Below are 17,279 nucleotides of genomic sequence, written 5' to 3' on the forward strand. Positions count from 1 at the left end.
TGGATTCAGGCCCCACATTGAGATTCTCCCTCTCTGCCACTCCCCAGCTTGCACCCGTGCATGCATTCTCTCTCTCTTTCTCTCTCTCTCTCAAAATAAATAAATAAACTTATTTTTTAAAATTAAAAAAATTTAAAAAGGGAAATCAGAAGCATCTGGTAGTGTGGGTGATGGGGTTTGGCAACGGGCCTTCCTTTAATTTTTTGTCAATCAACCAAACCACCATCTGATACAAGGTCAAATGATTTCAACCACTAGATAGCCAGTCTTTTTTCTTCCACAAAATGTGTAGAGAAGGGTAGGAAACAATAGTCCTAATCTGTGGCATACAGCATGTTTATGGGAATTAGAAATATAATTGAGAAAACAAATCTTTTTGGTTTCTCACAGATACCTGTCTTTCAGGTCAGCATGATACTCCTCCTTGAGCTTAGATTCTGTTTTTTATCCTGAGGATGCTGAGGGTAGCACATAGAATGTAGGAATCTTTCCATATGTTCCCAGCTGGAGGTCTTGGCAGCTCTTCTTATGAATTTCCCTGGTGTATGTCATTAGAATATCCCCAAATGCCAGAAGCCAGTAGGCTTCATCAGACAGGAATCCCTTACCCATTTTCCCTATGGTCAGTTTTTCTGGAGCTTTTCCCACCTGTTTCTTTTCTTTGTTTAGGGGTAGCTCATGAATGTATTCAGAATTGATATTAGTCCTATTTAGGGATTCCGTGTTAGATAAAGATCTTTTAAAAATTGTAGCTTTGGTGTTCAGCTGCCTTTTGGAAAATGTCTCAAGCATCATTGGTAATCCACCTTTGCTTGTTTGAGTTATGGTTCCATGAGGTAAGTAATGTGATTACCTAGTCTGTTTTACAAACCTTATTCTCCTTTCTGTAAGAATGAGTTGAAAGTTTAGGATAATATCCCTAGACTAGCATTTCGTAAACTATTCCATGCATAGGTGTTCTCTGGGGAAATAAAAACAGGGGTAGGTGGTTCTTTATGGACACATACATTTGGAAAATGTACTTGTATCAGACAAGTATGTTTGTTTACTGCAGCCCTTCTCAGAGACCTTAATATGCTAGTGTGCATTATGACTCTGACACACCCATCTGTTCCATCTAATGGATATAACATGTAGTGTTCAAAACTTTTAGACCATGAAATCCCTTCCCCCTACCTCATACACACTCCCTACTTTCATACTGCAGAGCTGGTACCTTGTGGTATATACAGCTAAGAAAGTGCTAGCCTAGTTATGTTTGGTTTTCTTTTATTCTCATAGGTCATCTCACTGAGGGAGAATCATACAGGAAACAGTTTCTTGACCTGTGTCTTCTTCATCTTACATTCATTTCTCATTACCGAGCTGAATTACATTGTCTTTGAAAACCAGTATAGATCTAGTAATTTTTATTTCAGCTGAAACTAATCTCCTGAGTGACTTGGACCACATTTCACGTCTCCTTTTTCCTTCCCCAAAGAAACTCAGTAACTTACTTTCTGACTTCACATTCTTGGCTTTTCTTTGATAAATTAAAATATACCAAACCCTCACTATTTTTGGCATAATGTGATCATTTAGTCTCTTTAAAAAAAAAAAAAACACGTTTTAGTAGAGGGTGTTTAAAATCTAGCACACTATTCTCTAAGTGATTTTTTTAAAATATGTGCTTAAAATGCTTTGCCCTGAGCTAAGAACTCGTCTTCCTTTTATCTTCTAAGAGCAGTATGGCTGGCATGGCTAATTTGTGCCAGAAGAAAATCCCACTAGACCCTCAGCCCTCCTGAGTAATGGCACGGAATCAACCTAGACAAGACAGGAATGATGCAGAAAAAGGCTGTGGGCTCAACTCAAGAAAGAAAGGTAGATGAGAGCCATCTAGTTACAACTTCTCCTGTATTCCCCTGAAAGGAGCCCATGCAGTTTGCCAGCATTTTATCTGCCAGCAGCAGATGTAAGCTCTCAAAAACAGCAGGGAGGATGTTGACTGCAACAATGCATCAAGGCTGTGGTTTGTAACCTCAATAGTAAGGCAGTTAAAACTTTTTTTTTTTTAACAAAGACATTTTGATTGCCAAATCCATAACCATTAGCAGCTGTGGTTTGAACAGTTCTCTAGACCTAACAAGTTTTCAAACAGAAAGTTGAGTCGGTGGCTTTTGTTTCTACTTGTCTATGTTGTGTTTGGGCTATTTATATGTCTGCCTTCAATAGAAAATCTGATTTGTCTGAAATCTCCAAGGTCATTGATTATTCCATTTCTTCCGACTAAATCCATTCCTCTGCTGCTAGCTTACTGACCTTCAGTCCATTTGATCTTATGGCTTTTAGAATAGCCAAGACTCTATCTTTAAAGAGTTATGCGGAAGCAGTTCTGCTGGGTGCCTATATAACTGACATCAGCAATAGAATTGAAGTCTTCATTGGGGTAGAGAGTATTATCTGGTCCTTGTCCTATAAGGGTGTCTAAGCAATACAGATCAGCATCATGAAGATTTGCAAAAATCACGTGTGGAAATCATCAGCTTCTATCATCAATGGGTTATCTGTAGGTCTGAAAGGTGAGAAATTAGAGAATGAAGGAAGTAATAGTTAATATTCAAGCCAGATATCAGCCTTGAAAAATGCAATATCCCCAAATTTTCCTTTTTGTTTTTTTAGAATAAGCTCTACGCCCAGAGTGGGACTTGAACTCATGACCCAAGTTCAAGAGTCACATTTCCTACTGGCTGAACCAACAAGATGCCCCAACAAACTTTCTTTTCAAATATGTGAAAATGTCCTCTCTGTTCAGACTGAGAAAACCTACATATTTATAGACCTAAAATGTGTATTCCTAAGGGATCATGAAGGCTGTGTCAAAGACCCAACAGAGAGGGGAACTGTGTGTCTGCTACAACTAGCCTAACCCTAAAGTACAGCCTAAGCCTAAATTACAGCTTGCTTGAGTGAAACAGGGAATGTATTTTCCAGAATTCTCATGAAGACTAGAATATTTACTAGAATTTCTAGGTCAGAGCAGAGTCTTTAAAGCTGTTTTGTAAACTGGGTTTCAAATGCCTTCTTGGTGAGTTAAGCACAACCATGTATATTTTCTAATATTCCAGAAAGTATAATGCTTTCTTCTGTACTTATCCCGAAAAGAGGAGAGGAATATTCATACTTTTCTATGCATTTATGTAAGTTCTTTAATGTTTACTGTTTCATCTGAAAATGAACATGTAATTCTTAAGAGTTTCTTTAAGTATTTATTTATCAGTAAATACTTGAGTGCCTACCATAAATCAGACATTATTTTAGACATTACAAGAAACAAAAACTTGAATAAGCCATGGGTTCTGGCCTCAGGATGTTTGAAAGACCACTAGATAGATAAAATATGTAACCAAACAAAGAAAAACAAAATAAAGAGCAAGGATAACTGTCTTGAAAAGTAGAGTATCTCTGAGGAATTTAAAGGAGGAAAAGGTTGCTTCCAGCTAGGAGGGACCCCGAAAGCCTTGATGAGGAATATGGCCTTCTGGGCTGCGGGGGTGGCTCAGTCAGTTAAGTATCTTACTCTTAATTTCAGCGCAGGTCATGATCTCCGGGTTCATGAGTTCAAGCCTTCTCTGTCAGCTCAGAGGCTGCTTGGAATTCTCTCTTTCTAAACTCTCTCTGCCCCTCCCCCAAGCTCTCTTACACTTTCTCAACATACATAAACTTAAAAAGAAAAAAAAAAGAATATGGCTTTTGAATTAGCCTTGAAGGGTAATAATAATAAAATCTATCACTTTTTGATCCGTTGTTACATGCAAGGCCTCTTAGGTATGTTATTTTCTAATCCTCACAACAACTCCAAGCAAAGTATCATTACCCTCTTTTAAAGAGAGAATTTAAGACAGTTAAAGTAACTTGCATAGTGTCAGTCAGTAAATGGTAGAATTGGGATTGCTTTTCAAGTCTTCCTACTTAGTTGATAGAAAAACATATTCGAAGGAGAGGGAATAGTGTGAGGTGAGAAATTATGGGGCTGTCCAGAGAGTAATAGCAAAACAGTATGTTGAGAGACAAGTAGGGGTGAAGAAGAGGAAGAAGCAGCAAACAAGAATGGAAAAGTATGTTGCGGTCAGTTGGTAGATAGCTTTGAATGAAATAGGCTTCAGAAGTAAGACTTCTGTCTGTAGTCACTTTTGGAATGGAGGGTGGGTGTTTGGAATGTGATCAGAGCCTTGATTTAGGAAAATGAGTCTGACTGCATCCTGGAAGATGAATTGCAGTGAAGCGCCTGAAGGTGGGGAGACTAATGAGATGGCAGTTGTCATTCCAGGGTCAAGATATTTTTAAAGGTCTGTTCTAGGAGAATGCCAGTGAAATTAGACAAGAGGGAACAGATGTAAGAGGTTTTATATAAGTAGAATCAGTCACTTAATGTGACACCTTCGTTTTACCTGTAAGTAAACCCAGGCTTAGAGACAAAGTGGTCTGCTGGATCTAGAAGGAATCTGCTATAGCCTTGCTATCTTCTTCTTCTTTTTTTTTTTCTTTTTATATTTTGAGAGAGAGAGACAGTGTGAACAGGGGAGGGTCAGAAAGAGAGGGAGACACAGAATCAGAAGCAGGCTCCAGGCTCTGAGCTAGCTGTCAGCACAGAGCCCCATGCGGGGCTCAAACCCATGACGGTGAGATCATGACCTGAGCAAAAGTCGGACGCTTAACTGATTGAGCCACCCAGGTGCCCCCTTGCTATCTTCTTTCAATCTGTTTCAAGGCTTCTTGAATTTTCATCTAGTCTACTATATGAACCAGGTGGCAAATTATCTAAGATTTTATTGCTTAAAATATTATATAATCATACATTCAGCAAGTATTGATTGACCATCTGTCATGTGCCAGGAACTGTACTAAAGACTAAGGATCCAGAGTTTTAACAAGGTACTCCATCTTTTTGGATCTTTCAGTCTACTACAAGAGACTGAGCAAGAAAACACAACCATACTAATTATCATATGTAAAAGGAATGCGTGAAAGAGAGGCCCTAGCTCCTAACTCAGCTTGACTGGGAGCAGGGTGGGTAGGGTTAAGGAAGCTTCTAAAAAAGGTGAGTCCCGAAGAAAGAATTTGTCTTCCTCAGTATACCATCCATTATCATGTTACCATGCTCCTGTCCACCAGGATAGTTCCCGTCCATCCTTTTGAACAGTTCCAATGTCACTCTGTCTGTAGGGTCCTCCTAACCTCAGTCCATTTCCTCCCTGACAAGATTAATGACTTCCTTCTATGGGCTACTGTGTTCATATTTCTATTGCTCTGGCAGATGAGTTGGACAGAAAGGAACAAATGATTAAAATATTTTGGAGGGAAAGTCTAGGCCTTGGTGATTTGATTGGATATGAAAGATAAGAGAAATTTAAGATAAAGTTGGATTTCTGGCTCTGGCAATTGGGTAAATGGTAGTAACATTAGTCCACATGGACTGTACAAAAAAAGAGAATTTTCTTGGGGTGCCTGGATAGCTCAGTCGGTTGTGTCCAGATCTTGATTTCAGCTATACCGTGATCTCATGGTTAGTGGGTTCGAGCCCACTTGCGATTCTGTCTCTCTCTCTTTGCCTCTCCTCTCTCTCTCTCTCGCAAAATAACTAAACTTTGAGAAAAAGAGAAAGTTTTCTTTCTTTTTTTGTTTAACATTTATTTATTTTGAGAGAGAGCATGAGCAGGGGTGGGGCAGAGAGAGAGGAAAATGCAGAATCTGAAGCAGGCCTCAGGCTCTGAACTGTCAGTACAGAGCCTGATGCGAGGCTCGAAACTGAGCGGGATCATGACCTGAGCTGAAGTCAGACACTCAACTGACTGAGCCACCAGGCGCCCCGAGAAAATTTTCTTTTTTTTTTCTTTTTCTTTTTATATGCATTTTTTAATTTTATTTTTGAGAGACAGAGAGAGACAGTGTGAGCAGGGGAGGGTCAGAAAGAGAGGGAGATACAGAATCTGAAGTAGGCTCCAGGCTCTGAGCTAGCTGTCAGCACAGCCCAATGCAGGGCTCGAACCCATGAACCATGAGATCATGACCTGAGCTGCAGCTGGATGCTTAACTGACTGAGCCACCCAGGCGCCCTGAAAATTTTCTTTTGAGATAAATAACTTTGAAATAAATGACCTATGGTAAAGAAAACCTATATTGTAGCAGTAAAGGAAAGATGTTCGGTAATATATAGCAGTAATGATGTCCTGTGATAGGTAATCACCATACAAAAATCTACTTTTTTTAATTAAAAAAATAAAAATTTTAATTCCAAGTGTACCTGGCCGGGTCACCTTGTAGAACATGTGACTCTTGTTCTTGGGGTTGTGAGTTTGAGTTCCATGTTGGGTGTAGAGAGTACTTAAAAATAAAATATTTAAAAATATTTAATTACAGTATAGTTAATGTAAGATTTAATAGATGGAGGCAGAGACAGAGGAAAGAAAGAGACCAAGTTATGGAGCCAAGAAAGCCTTTATTGGGATCTGCGATTCCCGGGCGAGGTACCACGACCCTGGGAGCGGGGAGTCAGGGAAGTTGCTTCTGATTTGGGAGGGGTGGGATTTTTTAATGGGTGAGGGGGTTCCGGGTTTGATCTTGGGAGGGCAGATTATCAAATAAGGGCATTTCAGGGACGTGGCGGGATGGAATAGGTTGCTTCCCCTGTCAGGGTGATGGGAAGCTGGAGCTTCATGATTGGCTGTTTTCAAACTGCCCCGGGACATTCCATGTCTGCAGGTGGGGAGGTGGGGGTCGTAGGCGCTCAGTGTTTTTCTCTAACCCACAGCAAAATGGCCCCTCGGTCGCCTTCTTAAGGTAACTCTTACAGTTAACATACAGTGTTATGATTTTTTATTTGGATACTTTAAAATATTTTGATCTATTTTCTTCTCAAAAGACAAATATGATTTGATAAAGCATTGTTAATGTTAATAGCACCAGATTGCCTGACAATGATCTTACCTTGGTATGTTAACTGATGTCAAAGGATGTTCTGAGCTCTGCCCCAAAATAGTTGTTCACAGTTAAGTCAACCAGCCATTGGGAGATAATTTCTAAAATAGTCCTTTTCCTTAACTCAAGAGGAGTTTTAGCATTCTGAGTTATTAGTCCCAATGTAGACTTCAATGGTAAAGGACCTAACAATGTAGTATCTTTAATTAAGAGCAATTTTCTTTTGGTTCTCACTAGTTTAGTTTGGAGTGAAAGCCTGCTGTATGAATTTTAAGACCAAAAATAACTATTGTGAGTGGGTGATTCCCATTTAGGTCTTAAAGAGGGCAGAAAAGCTATGAGGTTAATTTTAGAGAAAATATACTCGCTTAGGTTCTCTTGTGTATGGAGGTTCTAGCATAAGATTCCAAAGGGTACATACAGAAAGCCACAGTGGGAACTTAACTGTGAGTAGGATGGGACCAGGAAAACAATGCTATGTGGCTTTGCCTAGATCATCTTCCACAAATGGCTATAAGACCCTTAAGTTGCATATCATTCATCCCTTATTCTTTTTACCTGGAGCAGATATGAACTCTGTAGCCTTGAGCTGCCGTCCCCCCATCTTTGATACTGAGCATATGATTTTTTTTAATGTGTAGTTATTTTGAGAGAGTGCGTGAAAGCAGGAGAGGAGCAGAGAGAGGGAAAGAAAATCCTGGGGTGTCTGGGTGACTCAGTCAGTTTAACATCTGACTTCGGCTCATGTCATGATCTCATCATTCCCAAGTTCGAGCCCCTCATCAGGCTCTGTGCTGACAGCTCAGAGCCTGGAGCCTGTTTTAGATTCTGTGTCTCCCTTTCTGTTTCTGCCTCTACCCGGCTTGTGTTCTGTCTCTCTCAAAAATGAATAAACATTTAAAAATGTTTTTATTAAAAAAAAAGAGAGAGAGAGAGAGAGAAAGTCCCAAGCAGGCTCTGCACTGTCAGCTCAGAACCCAATACAGGGGTCAAACTCAGAAGCTGTGAGATCATGACTTGAGCCAAAATCAAGAGCCTGATGCTTAACTGCCTAAGCCACTTAGGTGCCCCTATACTGAGCACATGATTTGACTTGGATATTAGTATATGGGAATTCAGCTATCCCACATTGATCTGTATCCAGCTTCCTTCAATTATACAGTAGTCATCTTGTTGAAGCATCATGACAGCTATGTTATTCTGATGTGAGAAAACTTATCCTCCAGTATAGTGAGGCCTGAGGTTCTAGTTGTGTGTCCTCTAAACTTGTTCAATTGCTTTAAAGGAAAATATAAACAAGAACCATTAGAGAACACAGTTGCTTTCAGGATATGCTTCTTTGGATCTGTTGTACTTGTTGCCTTTTTATCAGACTCATTTCCTTCTCTCTTTCTGAGTATTATCACCTCAATCTTCTTAGAGTTGGTTTTCAGCTAACTAGATTTCAGAACCTGATTTCATGTCCTATCTAGTTCCCCAAAGTTTAAACCAAGAAAATCTACAGCAAATACATGTTCTTTGTCAGTGAGTTCCTTCTTAACTATTTGCTTTAGCTGTTAGTCCTCTGGAGACAGGTATAAGATTTATAGGTCATCTGGGGATTTGTTGTGAAAAGTGACATCATTTAGGAGTTACTAATCATTTCAGTACAAGGACTAAATGGAGGCTTGCAGAGTTGGTGAAAATGGCCACTAGGCTCTGAATTATTAGTGATTGCCAAAAACTGCTAAGCTTTTTTTTCTCTTGTGGAAATGGCAAAAGAAATGTTTTCTAGATGACTGGTGAAGTTTCCCTCTGGAGAAGAGGAGAAAATGGCTATTTAGTAGTTAATTACCTGTTATGTTAGACAGCCATGAAATTTATGAGGCATGAAGGAAGAGTAGGCCCACCTCCCCCGCTCATCAGGCTGGAAACCAGGTGATAGGAGTCATGTTTTCATAGGCAAGAACAGCAGCAACTTCCTTAGGAATCTGGTACTGAATTTGAATGGCTGCTTTGAGTTGCTTGATCTTAAAATCCACATTCCTTAACCTGTCTGATGTGTTGTCTCCCTGACCCTCACTACAGTAAGCATCCAGAGTTTATTCACAGTGTTTACAAATATGAGCCTCCTTTCTCTTAATTTACTTTTCTTCCTTTTTTTTTTTTTTTTTTTTAAATGTAAGCTCTGTGCTCAATGTGGGGCTTGAACTTATGGCCCCAAGGATCAAGAGTCATATGCTCTACTGACTGAGCCAGCCAGGCACCCCTGATTTACTTTTCTCTCCATTAGGTGCATTTTTCTCTTTTTTACTTTCAGACCCAAAATCCCTTTCTTGTAAGTCACTGACTTGTTAGTGTTTAGGATGGTCCATAGTGTCCAGGCCCCAGTAGCAGTGACTATGCTTTTCTGGAGGTACTGAGGCTCTGCCAAACTGACTTTGCTTTAATATATTCTACCCCTTTTCCCAACACTTGTCAGCCTCCTGAAGTTCAGTCATAGAGTTTGGGAAAAGGGATAGTCACATAAAACTTGGATTTAGATTAAGTTTGGAAAGTTGATTTTCATGTTTATCTTTATTGTGAAGCAAGAATGGGTCCCAGAAACCTCTTGTTCTGTAATTTCATTTGTCCATCATTTTCCCCATTATTTGACATTTGCTTACTCTATTAATATATGTCAGGATAGTTTATATTAAACATAGGGCCTTATTGGCCCACTTGCTAAGACACAAAAGTTCTAATTTAGCTTGAGGAGTAACAGATTACAGGATAGCTTTTACCCAGGGTTATCGTCCTAAGAGTGCCTAGTTCCCAGCATGCTTGTATTTAGCATGGTTAATATAACCTTAATGCACAAGTTGATAAATTCATTGTTCTTTCATTCAACAACAACAGAAAATTTTTTTAAATTTTTTTTAACATTTATTCATTTTTGAGAGACAGTATGAATGGGAGAGGGGCAGAGAGAGAGGGAGATACGGAACCAATCTGAAGCAGGCTCCAGGCTCCAAGCTGTCAGGGCAGAGCCCAACATGGGGTTCGAATTCATAGGCCATGAGATCATGACCTGAGCTCAAGGCGGATGCTTAACCAACTGAGCCACCCGGGCACCCCAACAAAATAAAAAATTTAAGTAGGTTCTATACCCAGCATGGAGCCCACCGTGGGGCTTGACCCCCTAACCCTGAGATCAAGACCTGGCTGAGATCAAGAGTTGGACACTTAACTGACTGTGTTATACCCAGATTTTAATATTGCCCCCAAAAACCAGAGACCGCCAAGGAGGCCGAAGCACGCATGCAAAAGCAAAGGGCTTTATTACGAATTTCGGCCCGGCCGGCCTAAACTCGGGCTCACAGACTTCAACAACACGCTGGATCCATGTGGAGCGAGCCCAGAACCTGGGGCGGCAGGGCCTTTTATGAGTTTGGGAAGGGGGAGTTACAGGAAATTGTGACACAGGTACAGGGGTCCAATCATTATAGTATCACATCATTGACAGTAACTTTAACCAATTACAGAGTGAACCCAGAACCCTCATGTAGGGCGTGACTAGTCTTAACCTCCATCTTTACGCCCGCCCTTAGAAATGTTACTGGTGTTAGCTGGCCTTCAAGGTCAGAGGGGAAACCTGAATCAGACCTGCATCCTTACAACTGAACCACCCAAATGCCCCAAATTCAACAAATAATTATTAGTTGCTACTGTGTGCCAGGCATGATTCAAGGTGCTTAGGAGTAAACAAAACTGACAAAAATCCTTGCCTTCATGGAGCTTTCATCCTAGTAAAGAAAAGCCAAATTTAAAAATTTAGCGGCACTGGCTGGCTAGGTAGAACATGCTACTCTTGATCTCTAGGTTGTGATTTTTTTAAATAATTTTTTAATGTTTATTTTTGAGAGAAAGAAAGAGAGAGAGAGAGTGTGTGAAAGTGAGGAGGGACAGAGAGAGAGGGAGGCAGAATCCAAAGTAAGCTTCAGGCTCCAACCTGTCAACACAGAGCCCAGTGTGGGGCTCAAACTCACAAGCTGTGAGATCATGACCTCAGCTGAAGTTGGAAGCTTATAGGTTGTGAATTTAAGGCCCATGTTGGGTATAGGGATTACTTAAAAAGAAAATCTTTTAAAAATTTAAATAAGTAATATTATGTAGTATCAGATGATGGTAAATTCTGTAAGAAAAACAAAAAGGAGAGAAGGGTTGAGATTTCCAAGTTTGTGAGGAGTTTGGGGCTGTGATTTTAAATAGAATGATTAGGGAAGACTTACTGGGAGGTTGACATTTAAACAAAGTTCTGAAGAAAGAGAGAAGAAGCTATGTGGATATCTGGGCTGGAGGGTAGAGCACTCCCAGAAGAGGGAATAGGCAAGTGCAGAGACCCAGGAATAGGAACAGCAAGCCAGTATGGCAACAAGTAGAGTGAAAGTAGGGGTGAAAGTTGGTGAAAAAGGTGTCAGAAAATGGGGGGCCAGATTGTCCAGGGACCTAAAGGTCATAGAGAGAATTTAGGCTTTTATTCTGAGTGAGATGAAAAACCACTGGAGAGTTTTGAGCAGAGGAGTGACATGATCTGAGACATTTTTTTAAATAGTTCTGACTGTTGTGTTAAAAATAGAAAAGAAAGAGGTTAAGGGCAGAAACAGAGAGACCAATTAGGAGACTATTGTGGTAATCCAAGGAAATATTATGCTGGCTTGGATCAGGGAGTAGCTATGGAGGTCTTCGGAAGTGGTAAGGTATTGGATATCTTTTGAAGGTAGAGTTAACAGGATTTCTCAGTGGGTTGGTTGTGGGGGTTTTGGCCTGAACAGCTGGAAACATGGAAGAGCTAGCTAGCTGGATCTATCTGTTCATTCATTGATTCATCCACTCATTTTATTTATTTATTTATTTATTTTATTTCATAATAAAATGAAAAAATTTTTTTAATTTTTTTTTTAATGTCTTGATTTTATTTTGGGAGACAGAGCAGAGAGTGAGCGGGGGAGGGGCAGAGAGAGAGGGAGACAGAATCTGAAGCAGGCTCCAGGCTCTGAGCTGTCAGCACAGAGCCCGACGTGGGGCTTGAACTTGGGAATGGTGAGATCATGACCTGAGCCGAAGTCGGATGCTTAACTGACTGAGCCACCCAGGCACCCCTTAAAATTTTTTTTAGCATTTTTTAAATTTATTATTGAGAGACAGAGAGAGACAGAGCATGAGCAGGGCAGAGGGGAGACATAGAATCAGAGGCTCTGAGCTGTTGGCACACAGCCAGATGCAGGGCTCGAACCCACATACCACAAGATCATGACCTGAGCCGAAGTGGGGTGCTTAACTGAGCCACCCAGGTGCCCCCATTCACTCATTTTAAAGGGGGTATGGATAAGACACGGGCAAGTTTGGAAACAAATTCAGGATCTTGATTTTTAAAAATTTTATTTGTATTGTGATAAAACATTATCATTTTAACCATTTTTAAGTATATAATTCAGTCCCCAGTAAGTATGTTTCCAATATTGTGCAACCACCACCATTATCCTTCACCAGAATTTCTTCATCTGAAACAGAAACTCTGTACTATTAAAGAATAACTCCTTCCTTCTCTTCCATCCCCTATTTTCTCTCTATGAGTTTGCTTATCCTAAGGACCTCATACAGGTAGAATTATGCAATATTTGTCCTTTGCCTGATTTATTTCACTTAACATAATTTTTCAAGATTCATCCATGTTATAGTGTGTATCAGAATTTGATTCTTTTTTAAGATTGTGTAATATTCCACTGTGCATTGTTCATCCATCTACTGATGAACATTTGGATTGTGGATACTCTTGGGTATTGTGAATCATGGTGCTATGAACATTGATACACAAGTATTTGAGTGGCTACTTTGAATTCTTTTGGGTGTATACCCATAAGTGGAATTGCTTTCATTCTTTGAAGAACCACCATACTGTTTTCCACCGCAGCTGCACTATTTTACATCCACACCAGCAATGCATGAGGGTTATAATTCCTTCACATCCTTAGTAGTACTTGTTATTTTCCATGATTTTTGTTTTTGTTTTGTTTTATTATAGTCATTCCTTGAGCGTAAACTAGTATTTAGATTTGCATTTCCAGGACCTCATTTTTTCCCCCAGTTTTATTGAGATATAATTGACACCTAACATTGTATTAGTGTAAAGTGTAGAACAGAATGATTTATTACATGTATATGTTGCAAAATCATTACCATAATAAATTTAGTTACTATCCATCACCTATCATAATTAGAAATTAAGGAGTTATTTTTTAACTCTTAAGATTGAAGGAAATCCCTGAGGCACCTGGGTGGCTCAGTCGGCTAAGTGGCCAACTTCAGCTCAGGTCATGATCTCACAGTTTGTAGGTTCAAACCCCATGTCAGCCTCTGTGCTGACAGCTCGAGCCTGGAACCTGCTTTAGATTCTGTGTCTCCCTCTCTCTCTGACCCTCCCCCTCTCATACTCTGTGTCTCTCTCTCTGAAAAATAAACAAACATTAAAAAGTTTTTAAATTAAATTTAATTTAAAAAAAAAGATTGAAGGAAATCCCCAAGGTTGTGAATGTAGAGAGAGAAGAGGTCTGAGGCCTGGCCCCTGAAGCACTCCCAACATTTAAAGGATGGGGAAATGAGCAATCAGTAAAATAGCAAAACCAGGAAGAGAATGATATCCTGGAAGCCAAGTGAGAAATATTTTCAAGAAGGGGGGAGAGAAGAATTCTGTCCGGTTCTACAAATCAATTAAGATGAGAACTGAAAAATTGACTATTTGATGTAGTAACATGGAAGTGAACAATGACCTTTAGTTGATGAAGAATAATTTTGGCGGAGCGATGGGGGTGAAAACCTGTTTATAGTGAAAATAGATGAAATTGAAGCATAGAGCACAGATAATCTCTTAATGAATTTTGCTGTAAAGAGAATCAGAAATGGGGCAGTGGCTTGAAAATGTGGAATCTAGAGAGTTTTTGTTTTATGGCAGACATTACAGAAATTATTTTGTTAATGGGATTGATTCAGTAGAGAGGGTACATTTATTGATGCAGAAGAAATGGGGAGAGAATGACTGAAATAGCTTGCAGTTCTAGAAAAGCAGAACCATGAGGTCCTAGCAGCACTCAACACTCTGTCCTCTGCTTCAACACTCTAAGACACAGAGGGGAGAGGAAGAAAGTTGAAGAGATGAGAATTGTGACTGCTGCTGTTTTGCCCTTTGTAGAATTAGGTTGAAAAATCTTGATGGCAGCCTCTCTTTTATTTCTGCCGAAGCATCTCAGCAGTAACAGCTGGAACCTGCTTTCGTTTGAGTTCTAAAGATCCAGGGGATAAGGAAAGAAGAGGATTTTCCTTCTCATCTTCAGTCTTTCTTTTCTGCCATGAACATTTTGATCCTGCCTCTGAATATAATTGTATCTGATGCTTGATATTAAGCTGTGTTTTATCAAAGTACATGCCACCCCTGTCTCACACTGAAAGCCATGGTATGTGGGCAGGACCAAAAGCTGCTAAAATCCCTTCTGTTTTCTCCTTAGTGTTACTCACCACCTAAGACAGAGTGGTCAAATGGTCAGTAAAGAAGTTTTAACTGTTTATGCGTCCACTAGTTACAGAGAAATTATAACTTTCTTATTTTATTGAAACCTCCATTTCTACTCTAGAGCCTTTGGTCTTTAGAGGATATATCTTAGCAGGTGAATAAAAGAGGAAAATAAGTTCATACCTGGGATGGTAGCGAGTAGGAGAAAGGCTCCTCTGGTAATGAAGTCTGATCCATAGTCATAGTCAGCCTATGAGTCATATTTGTCAAAGAAGCTAAATACAAGGCATCCCAAGATAGGAAATAATGAAGCAACAAATCAGTTTGGGCATTGCTAGAGAGCACTTTCCGCCAACCCTCAGTTGTTCCTTAAATTGTGATTATGTGGCCAGCATAGTCTTACCCTAGGTTCTGTCTGTCTTTGCAGAAGGAATACAAGTCCTAAGTATTCACACAGATTTGTGATGAGAGATCCAAAGGAAGCTTCTAAATAATTTTCAGAATTGCTCTACCAGTTACCTTTTCACCCTAAGTAAGTCTGGAATGCATCCAGCAAAACAGCTTTTGCATGTTCATACCTTTCAGAATGAATCATCTCCCTTCCTTTTAGTGAAAGAAGGGCTCTGTTGATTATTTCTTGCAGAATTTCCACAAATGTTCTATTTTTCTTAAACCTTCCAGTGTTTTACTTGAGTTAACCAGGGGGGTGCCTAACGTTCCAAAAGGAGACCTGTGAATCTCCCAACTCACAGTCACTTATTAAAAGAACAGTCAGTTTTCTCTTGATCTTGGGGTTGTGGGTTCAAGCCCTACGTTGGATGTAATAAATAACCTTAAAGAAAAGAAAAAGAACAGTCAATTTTGATTCTTCTGGGAATATATGAGGTATTCTTTTTTAAAGAAGTTGTTCTCATTATAGGAAGTCAGAAATGGCAGGCAATAGACTGCATAAGACCACTGTGCTAAGACGGGGGGAAAGGTGAAGGTTTGTTCTTGCTTGTTGAGCATAATCCTCTTTACCTGACTGAAATGGAGAGTGCTATCATCAGAATGTTGAGGTAAAATCTGGGACATCCTTTGATCTCCCTAAAATTCGAAATTTGTCCCAACTAGTCTGAACTTGTTATTTTTCTATTTCACAGTATCCAGACATGAGTCAAGAATCTGATTCTCCATTTGTTTTCATCTGCACAAATCCTCAGGAAATGATTGTGAAGTTTCCTATTAAAGGAAATCCAAAAATCTGTAAGTCACAAACTTTGATGGTCTAATTTTCTTTTCTTCACATCTCACGTGTTCAACTTTTTAAAAATCTCTTCTTCCTCTGTTTCATGGCATCTCAAGTGTTGGAGGGTTAATATGATTATATTTATTGATAACTTTAATGTTAGGTTAACTACAGTATAGCCTTTCCAAAGTGTACGTTGAGCCACCACTATTGGCATGCTAGTGAATCACTCTAAACTTCCATTTAAGACCCCATTACATTTAAAATCCTCATTTGTCAGCCAAAAGAGTATGCTTTGCTCTGCTGCACTGCTCATAAAAGTAGTAAGCCAATGCCTTGCAATAATGACATTTATTCATTGTTCTTCAGTCTTCAATCCAAGAATAAAACTAAAGTTTTTGTTTATTTTTGAGTGTTTTGGAGGCTCCATTTCCCAGTTTGCCCTTGATTTCTGCTTCCTAAAGCTCTTCCCTAGCCCTTTCATTCTCTTTTTGAAACCTCTCAATGATTTATTTTTCTGTAACTTTTGCTTTATGTATTTATGATATTACCCTCTTCGTATTCCTGCATATTCACTTCTGTTTTTCAATTTTATTTTTTAAAGTTTGTCCTAAGAGAGGCAGAGAGAGGGGGAAATAGAATCCCAAGCAGGCTCCGTACTGCCAACGCAGAGCCTGACATGGCACTCAGACCCGCAAACCCTGAGATCGTGACCTGAGCCGAAACCAGGAGTTGGATGCTCAACCAACTGAGCCACCCCGGCGCCCCTGCGTATTCACTTCTTAATCACTTTCTGATGACTTTACTTTTTCAATCTCCAACTCTTCCTCTACTCCCAACTTCTCTTCCTCTGTCTAGTCCTACCTCAGCCTATCTATTTCAAAGCAATCTCAGGAAATACATAGTGGTGTCCTTTCTGCCTAACTTTATTTTTAAAAACAACCTTGGGGCATCAGGATGGCTCAGTCAGTTAAGTGTCTGACTCTTGATTTCAGCTTGGGTCATGATCTCGCACTGCAAACGCAGTTCATGGAGGTAGCCCTGAGTAAGGTTCTGTGCTGACAGCGCTGAGCTTGTTTGAGATTCTCTCCCTCCCCCTCTGCCTGCCCCTCCCCATTTGCATGCATGCTTTCTCAAAATAAACAAACATTAAAGAAAATAATAAAATAAATAAAAACAACCTCAGCAACTCTCCCATTTGCTCATGTCAGTTACTATTTTGTGCCTCTATGACGCTGCTTCCCCGTTCTGTGAACTAGATGATTTGGGGGCACGCATTGTCTCAGGCTGTACACAGTTCTACCTCACGCTGCACCTTGGGGACCAACTAGCCATTTGATAAATCTCTGCTATAGAGAAGTACTTTTCAAACTGGACTGCAAATAAAAACCACCTAGAGAGCTGTTAAAACACAGGTTCCTGGGCCCTCTTACAAGTGATAGCGATGCTATTGCTCAGCTGACTACACTGATGCTTTCAGTCACAAAATAAAAGGCTTAGAGTGTGAATTTAGGTTAATGTATATTCATCACAAAATTTAGGCAACTCTTAGGATTTATGAGACATATG

At 39.8% G+C, this 17,279-nt stretch overlaps 1 protein-coding gene across 4 annotated transcripts in view; it reads left to right on the plus strand.

Moving 5' to 3' along the window:
• Positions 1-17,279, plus strand: part of TRIP4 (thyroid hormone receptor interactor 4) — a 68,212-nt gene that overhangs the window by 44,691 nt on the left and 6,242 nt on the right. For 3 of the 4 annotated variants that reach the window (XM_029952020.1, XM_029952022.1, XM_029952023.1), the window contains one exon: positions 15,625-15,727. In XM_029952020.1, coding sequence (XP_029807880.1) covers positions 15,625-15,727 — 103 coding nt within the window. Of the gene's footprint in view, positions 1-14,909; positions 15,009-15,624; positions 15,728-17,279 lie in introns of those variants that run through there. The other variant, XM_029952021.1, reaches the window with a different exon arrangement.

The sequence above is a fragment of the Suricata suricatta genome, chromosome 9 (genome assembly GCF_006229205.1).
Source record: "Suricata suricatta isolate VVHF042 chromosome 9, meerkat_22Aug2017_6uvM2_HiC, whole genome shotgun sequence".
Lineage (NCBI taxonomy): Eukaryota > Metazoa > Chordata > Mammalia > Carnivora > Herpestidae > Suricata > Suricata suricatta.